We start from the raw sequence: 17006 nt of genomic DNA, 5'->3' as shown, positions 1-17006 counted from the left end.
TAGTTAGCTTTCAACATTTGCCACTGCACAGTGGCATATTCACCAAATCTGCACAAGTGTTAGCCTCATCTATTTTCACATAATTCTTAGATCTGCAAGAAGAGACGAGTTACAAATAACAGCCTACAGTGGGTAGGGTTTTGGTGGGGGGGTGCTTGGTTTTTTAAACAGAAATTAAAGGGAATTGAAGTAATTAAAATTATGTTCAGAATTTCAAACACAATATGATAAAATTAAATTGAAATATTTTCCTTGCAGCATTAGCTGTCCCAGATGAACAACATGTCTGTTTAAAAGGCAAATGCATAAGAAGGAAATATAACAAATAGAATATAAACTCCTAAGTTCCTAAAACACAAATCACATCTTTAATATCAGCTACTGTCTGCCAGCTATTTTTATGTTTCTCTCAAGAGGGGGTGTTTATTTTCTGTCTATGGTGTTGCTGTAACATATACAAATAGAAAATTCGATTTTAATGCAAACTTTAAAGAAATTAACAGTTAAAAACATACGTTAAAACTATTAGAGAGCAGAATTTAGTGCAACATTTCTGTAGTATAACTACATATTACCAGCCTGACCACTGCAAAACTAAGACCTAAGGTTTATTTTAAGGTTGAGTGTAGCAGTTGCCAACATTTAGGAAAAACCAGCAATACCATTATAAAATTTTGGAATTTATTACCTGTGTTGATTCCATATTTGCAACATAATCAAAAGTGAAAATCTTTGGTTCGGGCTTCGAATGCAGACGGATGGTATTTGATGAAAGAACAGATAAACACAAGCCTTGATCTCCATCGGTTAATGCAGTTCCCTCTGAAGGGGGACGTACCCTTACATAAACTTTGATAGCATCACCTTCAACACTAAATTAATATTTATACGTTAGATTACTTTGAAGTAAATCAGCTGTTTGAAAAAATTAAATCACGAGAATCAAATTAAGCATGTGAAGTCATACAAAGGTCTCTCCTGAAAATACACTACTACTAGTGTACACATCATCAATTCACTACAAGCCACAGATTTATTAAAGGTAACAGTGTGGCAGATTTAAAAACAGAGAACATTAAGTTACTGGAATTTACTGCTGTTCATGCAGCTTTAGCTCTAAAAGAACACATTTCACAGTGAACTTGACATATATAAAACTAGTGTTATAATAAAGGTTTCAGTGGTTTCTAAGACTATGGGCTTCAGACATCCTTCTTACTATTGGAAGTTATAAAAGACTTTACCTATGAAGCAGATGATGCTACATTCCATCAAGAAAGTTACCAGCTTTTTTCTTTGCTGCTCACAAGGGAAAGTGCAATCAATTCTTGATCCGTAAGTCCAATAAAGTATAGCAGCACCTACATCAAAGCTCCTTAACCTATTTCATCACATTTGTCAGTGGATGCACCAGTAAATCTAGCTTGAATAAGTAACTGTGCATCACTATTATATTAAAGCTTTGAGGAATTCTGACATAAATACCAATATACTGATATAATAGTAAAGAATTAAATTCTTAAATGAAGTGGTAGCAAACTTGAATTTACTTTACTTCATTCTTTCCCAAAGGGAGGTTATAGCACGGAAGTGTTATAACTGTTATTGACTTTTACTTCTGGTAAACAAGTGAAAGGAACAGAATAGTTTTAGAAGTGGGGGAAGGACTTCATGCCTGAAATGTGAGGTTGGGGAGTGGCAGAGGAAAGGGAAAAAAAAGAACAGGAAGCAGCTGAGAAAGGAAAGATGTTATACTGGACTTAAGACACACCACACTAACTTGCCAAATATGTTTTCATTAATAATATTACTCTGAGTTATGAGCTATTTATATTTGGAGAAGAACTTTTTGTTTTAGTTTAGGACTTCCTCACAGAATTGAAATTTTTCATGGAATATCTCTTGAGTCCAGCTGCAGTTAGGGAACAAATGAGAATTTACTGCATGGCAGCATTCCAGGAAGAATCTAACACCTTGGAACATCACTTTTAGTAAGAGATCAATTTTTTTTTTTTAAACTTATAAGGAAGTTAGGAGAGAAAGGCAACAATCTTGTGCAGGAGAACATTGAAAGAAAAAACTTTAAATTATTTCTCAAAGTTATACTAGGTTTGTTTGCATTTTTTGTGCAAAGTGATTATTCATACATGGGAACTGGCTGATACTACTTTACCTGGGTGAGTTCAGAGCTAAGGCGGAGTCACGCAAATCTCCTATAAAAGTGAAACACACACACATAAATTAAACAAGATAAAATTATTGCTCAAAAGTCCCCATTTAAATAGAAATTACTGTAAGCAGTATTGAGGGAGATAAACGGAGAGCTTTATAAATATCCGTTTCATGCATGAATCAGTACTGCACAAAAATACTCAGTTATCTACCTTCCTTTGTCAGAAAGTTGAAGTTTCTTGCAAAGGTAGAGAAATCTCTAGTCCTGCATTGTGAGTGTGCACATACTTGTAAATGTATGTGCAGTGAGAAGTCTCTTAATGCATGCAGGGTTTTGCAAGTGTTTTGGAGAATTAGGAACATAAATGTTAGTAGTATTATATATTGCCATTATATTTTTGAAATTGCTAACTCACTGCAGATAAAACAACAGTATAACATAGAATAGTTTTACTGACACGACTGCAAAAACTCCATTTCCCAAACCTGCACAACTAAGTAGGTATATTACTTTTACTTTTATGAAGTAATATTGAGCACTCTGGAATGCATAAATCTCTCCTGCATACATGAGCATCCTTTTGCACAGCTTCACATTGCAAGAATATGGCACAAATTATCCCATAGGTAGATAGAGTAACTTATTATTTATTTAAGGTGAATGTGACATGAAATTATTTCACACAGGTTAGTCAAAATATTAACTAAGTAGCATAATCAAATTCTAAAAATAAATAAAATGACAATGAAAAAATATTTACCAAAATATTCCAATAATAAAGACCTTATAAAGTCTCTAAAAGTGCACAGGTTTTATTGTAAGAGGATCCCTTTAAAAGCAGATTTAATAAAGGTACCAACCTCATTAACATTCATACTACAAAAATTCTGCTGCTGCTATGCAAACCTTGCTTTGATTCACGCAATAACATTTGAGAAACGTGATAGCTTCTAATTCAGTTATTCTTCAAATGCACAAGGTATCAAAACGCGTTGGTACAAGAAAAGCAGTGCAATTTAAAACTGAAGTTAAGACTCACAGATATTTACACAACCTGTACCTTGGGAAATGACCGACTCTAAACTAACCGTCCTTAGCTCCCATTTTAAAGAGCTGCCTTCCCTTGAACGTTTGTAAGAGACTATAGTTACAAACGTCACAGCTAATAAAAACTCTGTAGTATTAACACAAGCCGAATAAACGCGGGAGGGCTAAGAGCAAGCAGATTTGTAAAGACTTCCTACTTAGGAAGGCGGCTTACACGTATCAGCCACGAGAAGCCCCAGGGGATATCGGTGCCAGAAGCAGTTCTGGAAGCGCTGAGGGTCACCCCCCCTCTCCGTAGCGTTGCTCCAACCCCATCGCCCTTCCCCGACCCTACCGGGGGCAGCGCGGCTGTCCTGCGGACACTCTGTAACGCACCCCTTGGGCCTCGGCCTCTCTGTAGGGCAACGCAGCCCAGACAACACAGCCACACCTTTTCCTGACCCCGTTCGTTGTTACACCTGGAGGTTGTTGGCCCTACAGGACAAACCCCTCCCTCGTTCGGCCCGCAGCCGGCCTCCCTCACCGAGCCGCCCCAGTCCCCGTCTGCTCCCCACACAGGGGGGGAAGCATCTCTCAGCCCCTTCGCAGTCACAGAGCCACATAAGCCGCTCCATGAGCCGCTCCATGAGCCGCCCCATCGCTCCTCACCTCTCAGGCCGGGAGGCATGGTCTTCAGCCGCCCCGCCAAGCCCAGCACCTCTCCCCCACCGCCTCTCCAAAATGGCGGAACGTTTGAATTTAGCGCTAAGAGTCGCAATCCACTTGACTCCGCCCCCTCTTCGAAGCCAGGGTGGGCGCGGCCATTTCGCTCTATATCCTCCTTCCCCGCTCCGGCTTCTCTCCTGCTATTGGCTGAAAGTGCCTTCTCCCCCTTCACGTGACAGAGAGTGACACGGCGGGAGGAGACGCATTAGCTCTGTCCCACTAAGGCCGCCGTCCTCTCGCACCTACTCGGCGCGGAAGTGGGAGAGGAGGCGGGCAGCGGCCATGAGCAAACGGAACCAGGTCTCCTACGTGCGGCCGGCCGAGCCCGCTTTTCTCAGCCGCTTCAAGCGGCAGGTCGGGTATCGGGAGGGGCCCACGGTGGAAACCAAGGTAACGGCCTGGCCCTGCGCTCGGTAGCGCGGCCCTTCCCGCCCCGGGCTGCCGCTGCCCCTAAGCTTGTGTCGGGGCTCTGGTTCCCTTCCCACCGCGCGGTCGTCCCCTCCCCGGGGGCGAGAAGGGGCAGCACTCCCTTCGTGGGGTCTCCCGTGCTACGATTCCCCGCTTCGGGCCTAAAACGGAAGGCGGAGGAGAGGCCCCATAGGAGGTAGTGGGGGAGCAGCGCTTCGGGGCTTTGTCTCTGTAGGACACGGGGGAACAGTAGTTACCCGCTTAAAAATAACTGAACCTGACTTTGTAACTTGCTTTTGCTTCTGTGTTGGAGATGCAAAACAACAACAAATGGCAGTGCCTTTCCCCTTGCTGTTGCTAATAATGGCAGCTGTGATCATGGTTGCCCTTTGCAGAGCTGTCAGTGCCCAAGGGGTCTGTGGGGGCAACGAGGGAAACAGCAATGGTGTCCCAAGTTTTAACTGGCCTTATAAAGCACAGGCAGGAAACAAGAAAAGTTTTAAGAGCTGTATTATAGCTGTAAAGCTATATTGTAAAGCAGTTAACGTCATCTTAACACAGGTCAGCAGATGCAAACTGCTGTGATGGCCAGGAAGGCAGGGTGATACAGGGAAATTATCACCTCCTGTGCAACTTATAGCTACTTATAATAATTTCTGAATATTGCTTAATAATCCTGCTTGCCTTGGCTGTTCTCTGGAAACTTACTAAGAACTACTGTGTTCGTCAAAAACAAGAGACATGTCCTTGGGAAGCAGATGTGTTGTAACAAGCCGAGTCTTTGCAGAGTACAAATAGCCATGTCTGGACAATAGAAACTAGTATGCTAAGTGCTTTTATATAAGGTAGAGGGAGTAAACTGGCCGGGACCACTCTTGTGCAAGAAATTATTTAGGAGAATCTGCGCATGCTCCGAGGAACAGGGTGAAAAGTTCAAGGTGAGGAAGAGTGTGAGCCTTCCTCCAGAAGACCCCCGAGGACGACCACTAGGAGGAAGTGCACAGGCATAAAGATAACATAGACTGCTGACGCAAGCCTTCTGAACTAACTCCACCTTATTAATACATATGTATTGTGTGACTCTATGAATATGTATATTTACACTCTGGTAAAATGTGCTGTTAGTGTGCAAGCTTTGTGGAGAAATCCCCTTGCACCCCAGTGCCAGAATAAACATACCTGCTTTATAACTCTCTGAATTGGAGAGTCTGTTTCTGTGCATCAGGGGTACTGGCAGTAGGGTTTGAGCCAGCTTGTTAAAAGACAGCCTTTTCTGAGGGCACTGTGTTTTTCTGTTTTGAATATGCTTTTCCGTGTTTTCTGTGAACTAAGGTTTTACAGAATACCTAACCTCTCCAGACTGGTCAGTAAAGTAATAGTCACAGTGATTTGTTAAAAGAAGAAATTTGTGGTAAGTTGGAATTTGACATAAAAGTATTCCTTTAGTAAATTTAGTATTAACTGTTTCACTTCCTGAGGAAATTTGATTTTGTCTATTTCTTTGTAAATTCAATCAATTATGGTAATACTATCTATACATTTCCTTATCGTGCCAGAAAGTTTATTTTTATAAAAATTTGTCCCAAATGATTCTTCTGTCTGTGACCACAAGTTTGAGAGAGTGGAAACAGGGACATGATCTTCCTTGTGTCCATAAGGTTCACAGGGATTTGGTTAGGCAGCTTTAATAACAAAGCTACCATGGACTCCCTCTTCCGTTGCACTTTGAGTACAGCAATGAAGATTCAAATTTGGACCCATGCATTTAAGATTTTCTCAGTGTTGCGTGGCAGACAATGCTTGTACAGTAAAGGTAATGGAACAAAAGCAATTAATTTCTTACCCTTCTTACTGTTTTGGCCTCTAATTGAAAAAGTCCATACTGTTTTTATCTAGGGGATGATATGTCTCAGTGATAGAATTGGAGTGTCATTTGGACAACATGTGTTGGGAGGGCCGGGCACTGACAGCTGTGCAAAGTCTCTTTATTAACCTTACTGCAAAAGTGAAACCAAAGAGAACTAGCCCCCCCTTAGAAGTTGTGATTTGGTGTGGTGATCAGAACTGCTTTTATTTTTCTCCTGTCTAGAGAGAGCAGCTTCCACTTGCTGATGGTGATAGTGAGAATGGCAGTGACAAGGAAGATGAGCAGCCTCAAGTAGTAACACTGAAAAAAGGGGACTTGACTGCCGAAGAAGCAATGAAAATCAAACAGCAGATCAAAGAGGCCTTAAAGTCAAATGAATCAGGTGAATTTCAAACTACTGATTTCTTCCTTTGTATAGCTAAAGAGAAATAACCCATACAAGGGAGCTTGATATTTGCTCATTTTTTTACCATTTAACATTACCTTTGATAAGTTGTTTTGAATTTTTCAGCTAAATAATTTGCTCTTGTGATTCCTAATCTGAAGTTGTTGAGTACATATGCAAGATCTTTGGCTTTTTGTAGTCTTGCAGTTCTGTGCTTCTTGATTGTGCATCATCCTACCTCCAAATACCACCGTAAATTTTTTGGGTTTTGTTTTTTTGTTATGGTGTGTCATTGTCCTGGTACACAGTCTTTTGACATCGCCTGTGATAATTTTTGAACTCATTAATTAGTTCAGCCAGATTTGATGGTGGACTGGATGTCTTAAAGGTAATTGTATAAGTTTATGAAATAAAGTGTCTGGGCAGAAGGAGGAAACTCATGGTAGTGCTTCAGTGGAAAGAATGGCAGGTGTGTAAGCTCGGTAATGTGTTCACTTAACGACTGGCCATGTTATTACTTGCTTAAAATGATCCCCAGTATGTGTTGTGACTTGCAAATATATTATGCAAAACTAGATTGATTAGTTGAAAATAACAGATGATTCAATAGAGACAACAAACAGCCAGGTATAGAAAAAAAAAATGTTTCTTTGGTAAAAGGATTAGAAAGCTTTAAATTATTTAACAGACTTTTCAAGAATGGAAAGGTGGAAGTGGGAGAGGTTGCTGCAGTCAGACAATAAAGACATAAAAATACAGCTGATGAATACAGTTATGTTAAGAATTTCTGTCAGTATTCATCATTCAGATATGGCTTTGAGAGTCCAGAAACGTCCATCATCACACAAGGTGTAATGAAATGTAGCTTTATTTTTATTTTTTGCTGACAGAAGACTTGACAGATTAAAGGTAGCTATTACTGTTTCTAGTGGAAATGTCTTGACTAAGTAATAATATAGAACTGGAACCTTAGAAATATAAAATAGAAGGGTTATTCGTAGAAGTTATGGACCTTTTACTTGGTTAGCCATTGTGGCTATTTAAAAAGACTGAGTTCAGAGCAGATTGAGAGGCTAGCACATGACATCCTTAGGTTTTGTCTTTTTCCATCTTTTTTCATTTCGATTAACAAATTCAGATTTGTGCTGTCCCTGTATAGGAGTATGTGTTAAGATTTAAGTGGTAGAAATGGAGAAGTCAGATATAGTAGTGGGAGAAAATACATTGGGAATGTTAAATTTTTGAAAAGCAAATTGATGAAAAATTTTTAATTTTTATAATGTAGGTTAGCTTGAAACTAAATAAAACTGCATCTGATTTGTTTCTGCAGGTAGATAGGTATATCTTAGGTGCAACCAGATAGTGGACTGTGTTTATATAATTTGAACTCCTCTGAGAAAATGTGTTCAACTTCGAGCTTACCGCTTGGTCTCCTTGTTATTGAAGTGCAATGCACGTGCTTAGTGTTGCAGTTTGTAAAGTTACTGCATGATTTCTTTTCAAAAGTGGGATCACCCTCCTAGTATTGGGAGAAATTTCAACCTATTGGAAAGAAATGGCATGATTCTTTCTGAGCGTTGGTTTCCTTTTCATACAACCAACTTGAATTTTGAATGATCACAGTAGGAGGAAAAATGATTTTGTAAGGCTGGGCAAAAAGAAGTAGTTGTCCATGTGAATCTATTGAGGTGGAGTCCATGCTGTGAAAAAAGTCCAAAAGAGCTACCAAGCTGAATACACAGTATGAACTGGAAGTGTATTTGAATAGAGTAACTGAACTTTGGTGGAAAAAGACATTCCTAAGACATAATTGTATGTAGTGAGGGTGGTAGTATTGAGTCCCTGTAGGACTTTGACACCTCTGCTTATTACCCCTTCAGCCCTTCAGTAATAACTTGCATTTGGAGGAAAAAATCCACAGTAGTAGGTAGCAGGAGTGTTAAATCACTGTGCTCTGGGGACTGCTGCCCTCTGTTCTACATTATTGTCTCACTGTTTATTTATCTGCTTTTGCTGTTAATATGAGGTCTTGGCCTCCTTTTCCTTTTTTTTGGCTTATGGGAATAAAATGGGTAAGCACTCCTCTGTTTCCCTGCTATAGAAGGGACTCGACGTGAAATTTTCAGTGAAGGTGTGGGTAACAGTGCTACAGCTTGCTGAAGGCTTTTTTGAGTCTTTGGCCATCTTTGCACTGTCAGTCTGACCTCTAGACTTAAATTCTGATTCGTAGTCAGAGGCAGGTATTTAGACAGCGGGTTACTTACAGTTTAATAAAGAGAGTTTTGAATAATGTGTGAATTTCTTTTCTTTTTTTGGATAATTGTCAGTTCTGAAAATGGGAAGTATAAAGTTTGATGCCACACGATTTGATTATGTTTCTTGTAGCTTTGATTTTTATCCCAGAGTTGAAAGTGAATTTAATTTAATGGCCACTAGACCATAATATATAGTCTCAAACCAGATCATTAGTGAAATTACGTGAAGCTGAAAAGGTAGCAGGGAAGTAAATTTCCCAACTGATAAATCTTCCTTTCCCCCATGCATCAGTGCTGAGGCACTTTGACAGATCATAGGTAAAGTGCTGCTAACAATCTGTTGTGAATAAAAACTGTTAGTTTTTCAGAACACGGAAAGTAAGTTTGGAGGTTCTGTCCTCTCCTCTTTTATATCTGTAGTGATTGTCTTCATTTGAAGGTCCTTGTCTTCAGGCTTTGGTTTGGGATATTATTCTAGGATTTTCCATATCTCATTTACATCCTTTCACCTTAATTTTCTTCTATAACCAGTTTGACACAGCTACACCTTTTTTATTTCAAGCATCATCAGTTCCCATGACCGGCATTGTCTCTTACAGATGAGTAATACTTTTGCATTAATTTGGCAAAACCAGTTGATTAATGTCCTAGCTGCACTTAGTTGCCTCTTAAGGCACAACAAATTTAGTGAAGCATGTACATTGCATTTTGCAAGTATAGTCACAGGGAACTTTTTTATTTAGGACTGAACCTTTCCTATATGAGAAAATGCCCTTCCATATTAAAATATTTTACTTTATGAATGACTGACTTAGAGGCTTTTTAAAAATAAATTATTTGTTTATCAACAGTAATTTTGCTTAGTATTTTTATGCAGCATTTTACAAATTGTTTCTGTTGGTTCAGAGACAAATTAAAATGGTCTTATGAGAAATTTGCACAAAAGAAAAGATGGCAATTACTGCAAGATGCTTTATCCCAGCATTCATTATAGTCTATGGAATTGATTTTTCTACTCCTTTTCTAGTTCATCTGGCCTCTGGGACACTGATACATGCAGATGACCAAATTTGGCAGAAGATGTCTTTACTCATTTAAAGTCTTTTTTAATACTATTCTTGTCTCATTCTGTATGCTGGTCTTGGGGGAGCACAAGAGAGAGGTGGGGCAAGGAGAATAAAGTCATGCTGTCATGGGTATCAGAGCTCTTTCCTTAGCTTAAGCAGCTGTTATATCAGATACATATCAAGAGTTCATGCTGCTCTTCATCATGTGAACAGCAGGAATCTAAATCAAAGCTAATTTTACAGTATTTAAGTAAGCAAAACTTGCCCAGATGTCCTCATGAGCGATTGAGACTGAAATATCTGAACAAGACTGGCCTTTTTATCTTCATGATACCAGTTTGTGGAATTCCTGTAGTAAATGCTTCCAAAGGCATGCATAGGTGGCCAGAAAGTACTAGGAAGAGCATCTGAAATGGCTGACCTGAACTTCTAACCTTAGACCATTAAGAAATTTTGTTGTTCCTGCCAGTTTAGTGGCATTTGTGTTTCCTGTTGTTGCCTTGTTGACCCATGTGGACATGGGACTGCTGAAAAATGGTGCTGCTAACTATGCACATGACTACTAAATTAAAAAATACAGTAAACTGCAGAGCAGTGTTTCTTTTTCAGGTCCTCGTTTCTACTTCTCTTGTAATATATAACGTGCAATTAATAGAGAAGAAAAAAATTTCTGAATTTGTGGCTGCTTAAATGGATGTCAGTTGTGCAGTGAGTTTTCAGCTCTGTCTGATTGTGGCCCTCTTAGTCAACCAATGTAAAGGTTTGTGATTCAGGTAAAAGCAGCAGGGACTAAGAACAGTCAGAATTTGAACTGCTAGTGTATTTTTTTGACTCTCTTATTTGAAGTGTATTTTATTATTTCTCCTGTAATGCTTTTATGCTGGTTGTGTTTTACTTTGTGTTTTTCAGCGTGTTTATCAGAAATTGTGCTTTCCATCATTTGTTACACTGATACTGTCTTTTATCAGGGCTCTGTTTTAAAAACTACCAGCACTGAGATTGATTCTTCAGTCTCTTCTTTGCATTGCTTAATACAAGTTAGTTTTTGGAGTTCATTGATACAAACAACAAAGCTGACACGTAAATGTCTGGTAAAATTAGAAAGGATGAAGTGAAGCTTTTTTTACCAGCTGGAAAAGACAGTCTTAACAAATCAACACAAATTTCTTGAACTGCTACATCATTCTTTCAAAAAGCATAGTCTGTTCTCCTTGTTTCCACAAGTTGCTAAGGTAAGGCTAGGCCTAGTGTGTTTCCTCATCTGCTTCATTTGTCAAGCACTGCCAACAAACCATAGCTCTCTGAAGCTGGCCTGGGCTTCCTGCTGAAAGGAATGTCCTTGAGCATATAATGAAATTTTGACAGTGTTTAACCAGGCCAAGAGTTATGGAAAGAGTTATCTTTTCCTTTGATGCAGAATGATCCGCAAATAGTACTGAGACCCTGCAGGTCAGAGCTCAGCTGGTTGCCATTTTGGTGATTTTGAGCTTTGCTCTGTTTATGCACTTTGCTTATTAAGCATTTAAATTCATATTGCAAAGATACTTGTCAGCTTCTCCATCTGGTAGACAAGATGAAACTATTTTGTGCAGTTCACAATGCGGGTAGCAGGAAAATTAGGAGTAAAATTGAAATTTCTGACTTCCATTTTTCCATGGAGTACGAGTACATAGCTGTTTATCTGTTTTATTTTGTGGATATGCTTTTATTATGTTTTTAGGGGGTTGTTTTTTCAATTTACCATTCTAAGAAAATGTAGTAATCACTCTTTAAAAGAGTGTCCAATGAGGATTTTTTTTGATACACCTCATACTTACACAGTAGCTGGTTGTCCTGCTTCCACAGCTGTACTGGTACGGTATGCAGTCTGGATGCTGACTAGCTCAAGTACATACACAGTTGAATCTGCTCATAAGTGAAATTCATCTTATATATGCGCCACTTTTTTTTTCCCCAGAATTTGGCTTATATCGTGCCTCAGATCTTGTTTAAGTTAGAAGATCTGGGTTTCCAAAGAAACATTATAGTTAAGCAGTAATTACTAATGGAAATTATTTGGCAGTAAACTTCCGAGTCCAAAAATGGAGAGCCAGCTTCTGAGAAGAAATGTTACTTAGTGCATTTTGATTGGTTGGGTGTGGTATGTTTTCAGAAATAGAAACAGAATTTACTGCAGGCACTTCCTAAACTTCTGTATCACATGTACATCACCTAAACACCTAATCTTTCCATGGAGAATTCACAACGGATCCATTGAGAATTACACTTTTCATATCTATGGTTTATTATTGCTGGTAATTCTTTGTAACTGCAGTGCTTTTCAATAGGCCAGTACTGAAATATTTTCCCCAAACCTGGTTAGTTATTTTCTGCATAGTATTACTCTCTCATAAACTATTGCAGAAGCATGCATTCTGTAGAAGTCATTGGCAGAATTGGTGCTTATTTTTTTGAGCTAGGTTTCGTCTTAAAATGGGTCTCTGAAACTTGAGGAATTCTAAGTGAAGTTTTCTAATGAAGCTGATGTCTTCATTTGTACCACACATCCCGAAGACACTAGATTTAATGGTTGTATTGTTTGGAGTATGCACTGAAGAGTGTTTCAGCCAGTGCTGTGTATGATAACACTGAAATTTTAGTCTTCTGCCATAACGCTTATATACAAAGGAAGGAATTTGTGCTAAAGACAAAAGATATTTATTGGTTATAATTAAATAGCACATAATCTTCTCAAACACATGCATATTGTTAGGAAATTTCTGTTGAATAATGAATATCAAAAAAGAACTTTGGGAAGAATATCTAGCACAGAACCTATGGTTCTTTAACATCCTGTCATATATACATTATAAAAATTGCAAATTACTGCAGCATGAGCCTTTGTGTCTGATTCATGACTTTACAATTACACTTTTTTTTTTTCCCTAGAAATACTGCCTTGATGCTGTTACTTCTGCAGTAGCTTTCCTCCTCTGCCTGAAAATCCTGGAAGAGACTTCTCTTGTTTTTAAAATTGTTATTTGCTCCAGTACATGCAGAAGAGCAGAATTAGTCAATTAGAATAGTTGGTGATTTTGCAGATATTAAGAAACCCTAAAACTTTCATCCTTTATGATAATAAAAGGCAGGTTTATGACCATGTGGTCTTTTTAGCTGTCTCAGCAGGACAGGGTATATTAGAAAAAAAGAAAAGCTTTCTCTTGTATATGTGCCATTTTGTTCTTTAAGGAGATATCATAATTCTGAAATAAGTCCATCTGTTGTCATGGATTTTACAAATATTGAAGTGGAATTAGAGGATCCTATAAAGTTGTCCTCTCCATTTTGATAAGTGGATGCGGCTGGATTGTGTGGGAAAAGCTCTCCTGCTCACAGTCTCTTCTAAGTTAAAGCTCTGGTTAGTGAGAACCCATTTCTCATAGGAACTGCAGAACTGTCTTCAAGGGCTGGTTGCCATGGAACAGATGTGTGTGCATGAAGCTTATTCATCGATACAGACTTTGTGGCTAAAAAAAATAAATTTTCATGATTATTGATTCTATCAGAGGTCTCACTGATCTTGGTCCTGGGGGAAAAGAAAATACAATTGTGAAGGTCTGTATGTGTGTGTGAACATAGACAGATGAGTTCTGATTTTATTCTCTTTGTTACAGATGGTGAACCAGAACCTGCTGATGGAAAAATTATGTTCAGGAAACCAGCAAAACGTTCATCAGAGAAGTCTCTGGACTTCAATGTAAGTTCAAGTAAGAAGATGAAAGAGGCAAAGAAAACTAAGAGAGAAGCAACTACTCCTCAGAGTACAGCTAAGCAAGTAAAAAATAGCAGTCTTCTCTCATTTGATGATGAGGAAAATGATGATTAGGAGTGGTATTTTTTTATATTTTACTTATTCTTCTGGGGATCTGAGTAAGATTTGAGGGTTTTCCTAGAAACTGAAGCATGATATCTGAGTCTTCTCTTACTTTGTAGGAGTCCAAATAGAGAAGCATAGTGTAAAACTAGGAAGAATTGTCTTTGCAGTTCAGAGAGAACTGTATGAACAGTATGTCATGTCTTTCTTTTAAAAAAATGTAACCACGTATGTAAAAGCTATTTGAGGTCACAAATAGGTAGCAAAATATACCTGTACATATCCAGCTTACATACATTTTTCAATCAATAAATTTTAAAATGGCCTCCACTGCTAAAAATATATTTCCTCTCTATTTACTGGCCTTAGTTGACAGTTGTGTATTTTTTCCTGTTACTGTTGACAACATTGAAAAGAGACAGAGTTCAGTGCTGTGGAACAGGGAGCAAAGTTTTCTGTCTCAGCTTGACAGAAGTTGGCACAACTTTTGTACATGTGGTTTGGTGGATTAGTTCTTTGCAGAGCCCTTGCACTAAGTGAGTCTGCAGTGGCTAAATTCATGTCTTTGGTGAATGCATTCTAAGAAGCATCAAATTCATATGAATTGATTGTGCTAGCAAGATACAACATTAGTTGATGGTATCAACTAATGCAAAAGAAGGATGCTTAAACTCTTGGGAATTGTGCACCTTGGTTATCACACTGATGAGCTCAGTGGTTTGGTGGTGGTTTTTGAGTTTTTTGAAGTATATTTGTTCCAGTTGGCTACCTATGTGTTCATAATTATTTGGGATCTCAAACAGCTTATTTTTAAAAAAATACATTTAAACTTTACACTGTGAAAAGCGTTATTTTGGTTTTCCTCAATAGGAAATTGTAAACAGGAAATTTAAATCAAGAAATGTTATAGCTGTTGTATAAAGTTTTACCATTTTTCAGTTGCCCATGTACCATACACAGAAAGTGACCATTTCTGTACCATGAATGTAACAGGATGTGCTGAAACGCAAAATAACACTGAGAGCTGAAGGGATTGGGGAGCTGATGGAAATGTGACTAGTGACTTTGAAATTATTTGGAAATATGATGCGTTTTGTAACCATATATAAGCAAGACCTGAGACTGCTGCAGAATTACAGAATACAAGGCAATGAAACCAATTCTTCTGCTGTGTGACAGGACATTTGAAATTATTTGGGCTGTAAAGCTTCACTGAGGAGCAAATTTGATGTTGCTGTGTTGAACAGCTGGTTTTAGTTTGTTAATCTGGTATTAAACAATAAATCTTGTTTTCTTTAAATGGTCCAAAGATAGTTGGATGAAAATTTCAGTACATAAAATGGGATTTTTTTGTCACCTGATAATGAAGCCTCTTATGACTGCTACCTGTCTCCATACACACCGACTTCCTGCAGCATAAAATCAGGTGCAAGTCTGTGTATCAGCTCACACTAATTGTGTGAGTGCATGTTACCCTGATTTTGAAAATAAATAGACTTGTTGTCCTTTCAGAAAATTAAAACCAGACCTATAAATGGATATTAAAGTCTTGTTGTATCAGTGGCCTAATATTAGAACTGCCAGAGAGGTGCAGTGTGACAACCTGAATATTTCCATGAGGACAAGTTACATTTGTAAATACATAATTTGTCTGTATTCTGCATATATAAAAAAGAAAATCAAGTGTAGGAAGAAGAAATACAGAATCAAAGGTTCCCAGGGATTAATCTTTCTATTTATTTTGTATACTTAAAACTTGTTTGAAAACATCAAAAATATATATATACACCCATGATAACTCTTGTGGCATTACAGTGTACTAAAGGAATATTTGAGCATATTTCAACAACTTAGTAAATACTCTGATTTGCTGAGACTCATCTGAAAGAATGAATTAACCATTGACTGCTTACTTAAACTTTTCTGGTTCCGTTTGTCAGCACAAAAATATACTTGCTTATGTTTTTCTTGCACAGCCTGAAAGCTCTTAACTTTAGCTATGAGGCAGTTTAGGAGACATGGCTATCAAGAGATAAATGCTTGCCAAGGATCAGAGGGAATTTGGATTTGCCTTAAAATTAGAGAGGGCCTCCCAAATATGCAGCTGATTTGGCATGTTCAAAATAAGATTGAGGTCTTGTTTGAATCTGATTAGTAATTCTGTTTAAACAGAAATTACTGTTTCTAGTGAAAGGCTTGGGGGACTGAAGTCCACTAAAAAGAGGGTTACCTCAAAATATTGGGTGCAGTACTTTTGCTTAATCATGCTCCTTGCCCTACGACTTCATGACAGATGTCTGGAATGCAAATAAATTAAATGGGTTTACTTCAAATAATACAATGAAAGGTATGTTGTTCTTCGGGCAACACAGCAGGGGAAAGAAAGGTGGATAAGGAAACCCAGTTTCTTTCCTTTATTCTGACTGTGATTTGTAGTGCTCTGACCAGGAGGAGACCTTTGTATTCATTGTATTTCACTCCCAGTTCACCTAACAATAACTAATTGGATATATTTATTAAGAGGGTGTGAGTGATGCACAGAAGCATTTTAGTCAAGTAGTCATGTGAAAATTCGGTGTTCTTAATGTGACACACCAGGAAAATTACACACGCCATCAACTCCCCATGAAGCCTGTGACTAAAGAGAACAATTACTCGTTCATTTAGGAAAGAAATGTGAAACTGTCTTAAGCAATCACCTGCCTTAAGCAATGGGCCATGGAAAAGTAATAATTGCAGGAACTTTCTAATAAAGGAGAAGCCAAAGTAAGTACATGGACCATGGGGCTACGACTGGAATGGACAGTTCTCCTGGCTTGCTTTCTGTATCTCTTCCCTGCCCCTGTCCTCAGTCCTTTTCCCCTCCTGTAGTGGGGAATGTATATGTTTGGGGTTTTTGTCTTCTGGAGTTTGCTCAGCTAAGTATGAGAGAAGCGCTGTGGAGGAGCAAGGTGAAAGTAGCTGAGGCTTCTTACCTAATATGGGAATCTTGTACAGTTTTTATTAATAAAATCCTTGAAATTTCCTGGTTCATTGGGACTTCAAAATATTTATTGGTGGTGGTGTTAGTTCTCGCTCTTCTTAGCTGAGCAGTAAGCTGGAACAAACCTGGTGAACTGTAGTAGCATTGCAGCAATGGATGCTTATAGTGGAGGCTTTTTACATTGCAAAGGTGCTTGGATATCATAAGGGAGGGTGAGGTGTTCTGTCACCTTTCTTTTGAAGAAACAATCTTTCTCTGCATGA

The 17006-nt window shown here is 38.4% G+C and overlaps 2 protein-coding genes across 2 annotated transcripts in view; one reads left to right on the top strand and one right to left on the bottom strand.

Moving 5' to 3' along the window:
* Positions 1 to 3887, bottom strand: part of KIF15 (kinesin family member 15) — a 38372-nt gene extending 34485 nt beyond the window's left edge. The window contains exons 1-3 of the mRNA XM_074898140.1: positions 3869 to 3887; positions 2174 to 2213; positions 689 to 872 (exon numbers count right to left, since the gene is read on the bottom strand). Of these exons, the coding sequence (XP_074754241.1) occupies positions 689 to 872; positions 2174 to 2213; positions 3869 to 3887 (243 nt within the window). The remainder of the gene's footprint in view (positions 1 to 688; positions 873 to 2173; positions 2214 to 3868) is intronic.
* A 307-nt stretch (positions 3888 to 4194) lies between these two features.
* On the top strand, positions 4195 to 16793 carry KIAA1143 (KIAA1143 ortholog). The gene is made up of 3 exons (XM_074900688.1): positions 4195 to 4315; positions 6423 to 6582; positions 13561 to 16793. The coding sequence occupies exons 1-3, from the start codon at positions 4208 to 4210 to the stop codon at positions 13770 to 13772; spliced, it is 480 nt and encodes a 159-aa protein (XP_074756789.1). The 5' UTR covers positions 4195 to 4207; the 3' UTR covers positions 13773 to 16793.
* Positions 16794 to 17006: the final 213 nt, after the last annotated feature.

Source organism: Athene noctua, chromosome 2, assembly GCF_965140245.1.
Source record: "Athene noctua chromosome 2, bAthNoc1.hap1.1, whole genome shotgun sequence".
Classification (NCBI taxonomy): domain Eukaryota; kingdom Metazoa; phylum Chordata; class Aves; order Strigiformes; family Strigidae; genus Athene; species Athene noctua.
This window is presented reverse-complemented; position numbering and strand designations above follow the sequence as displayed.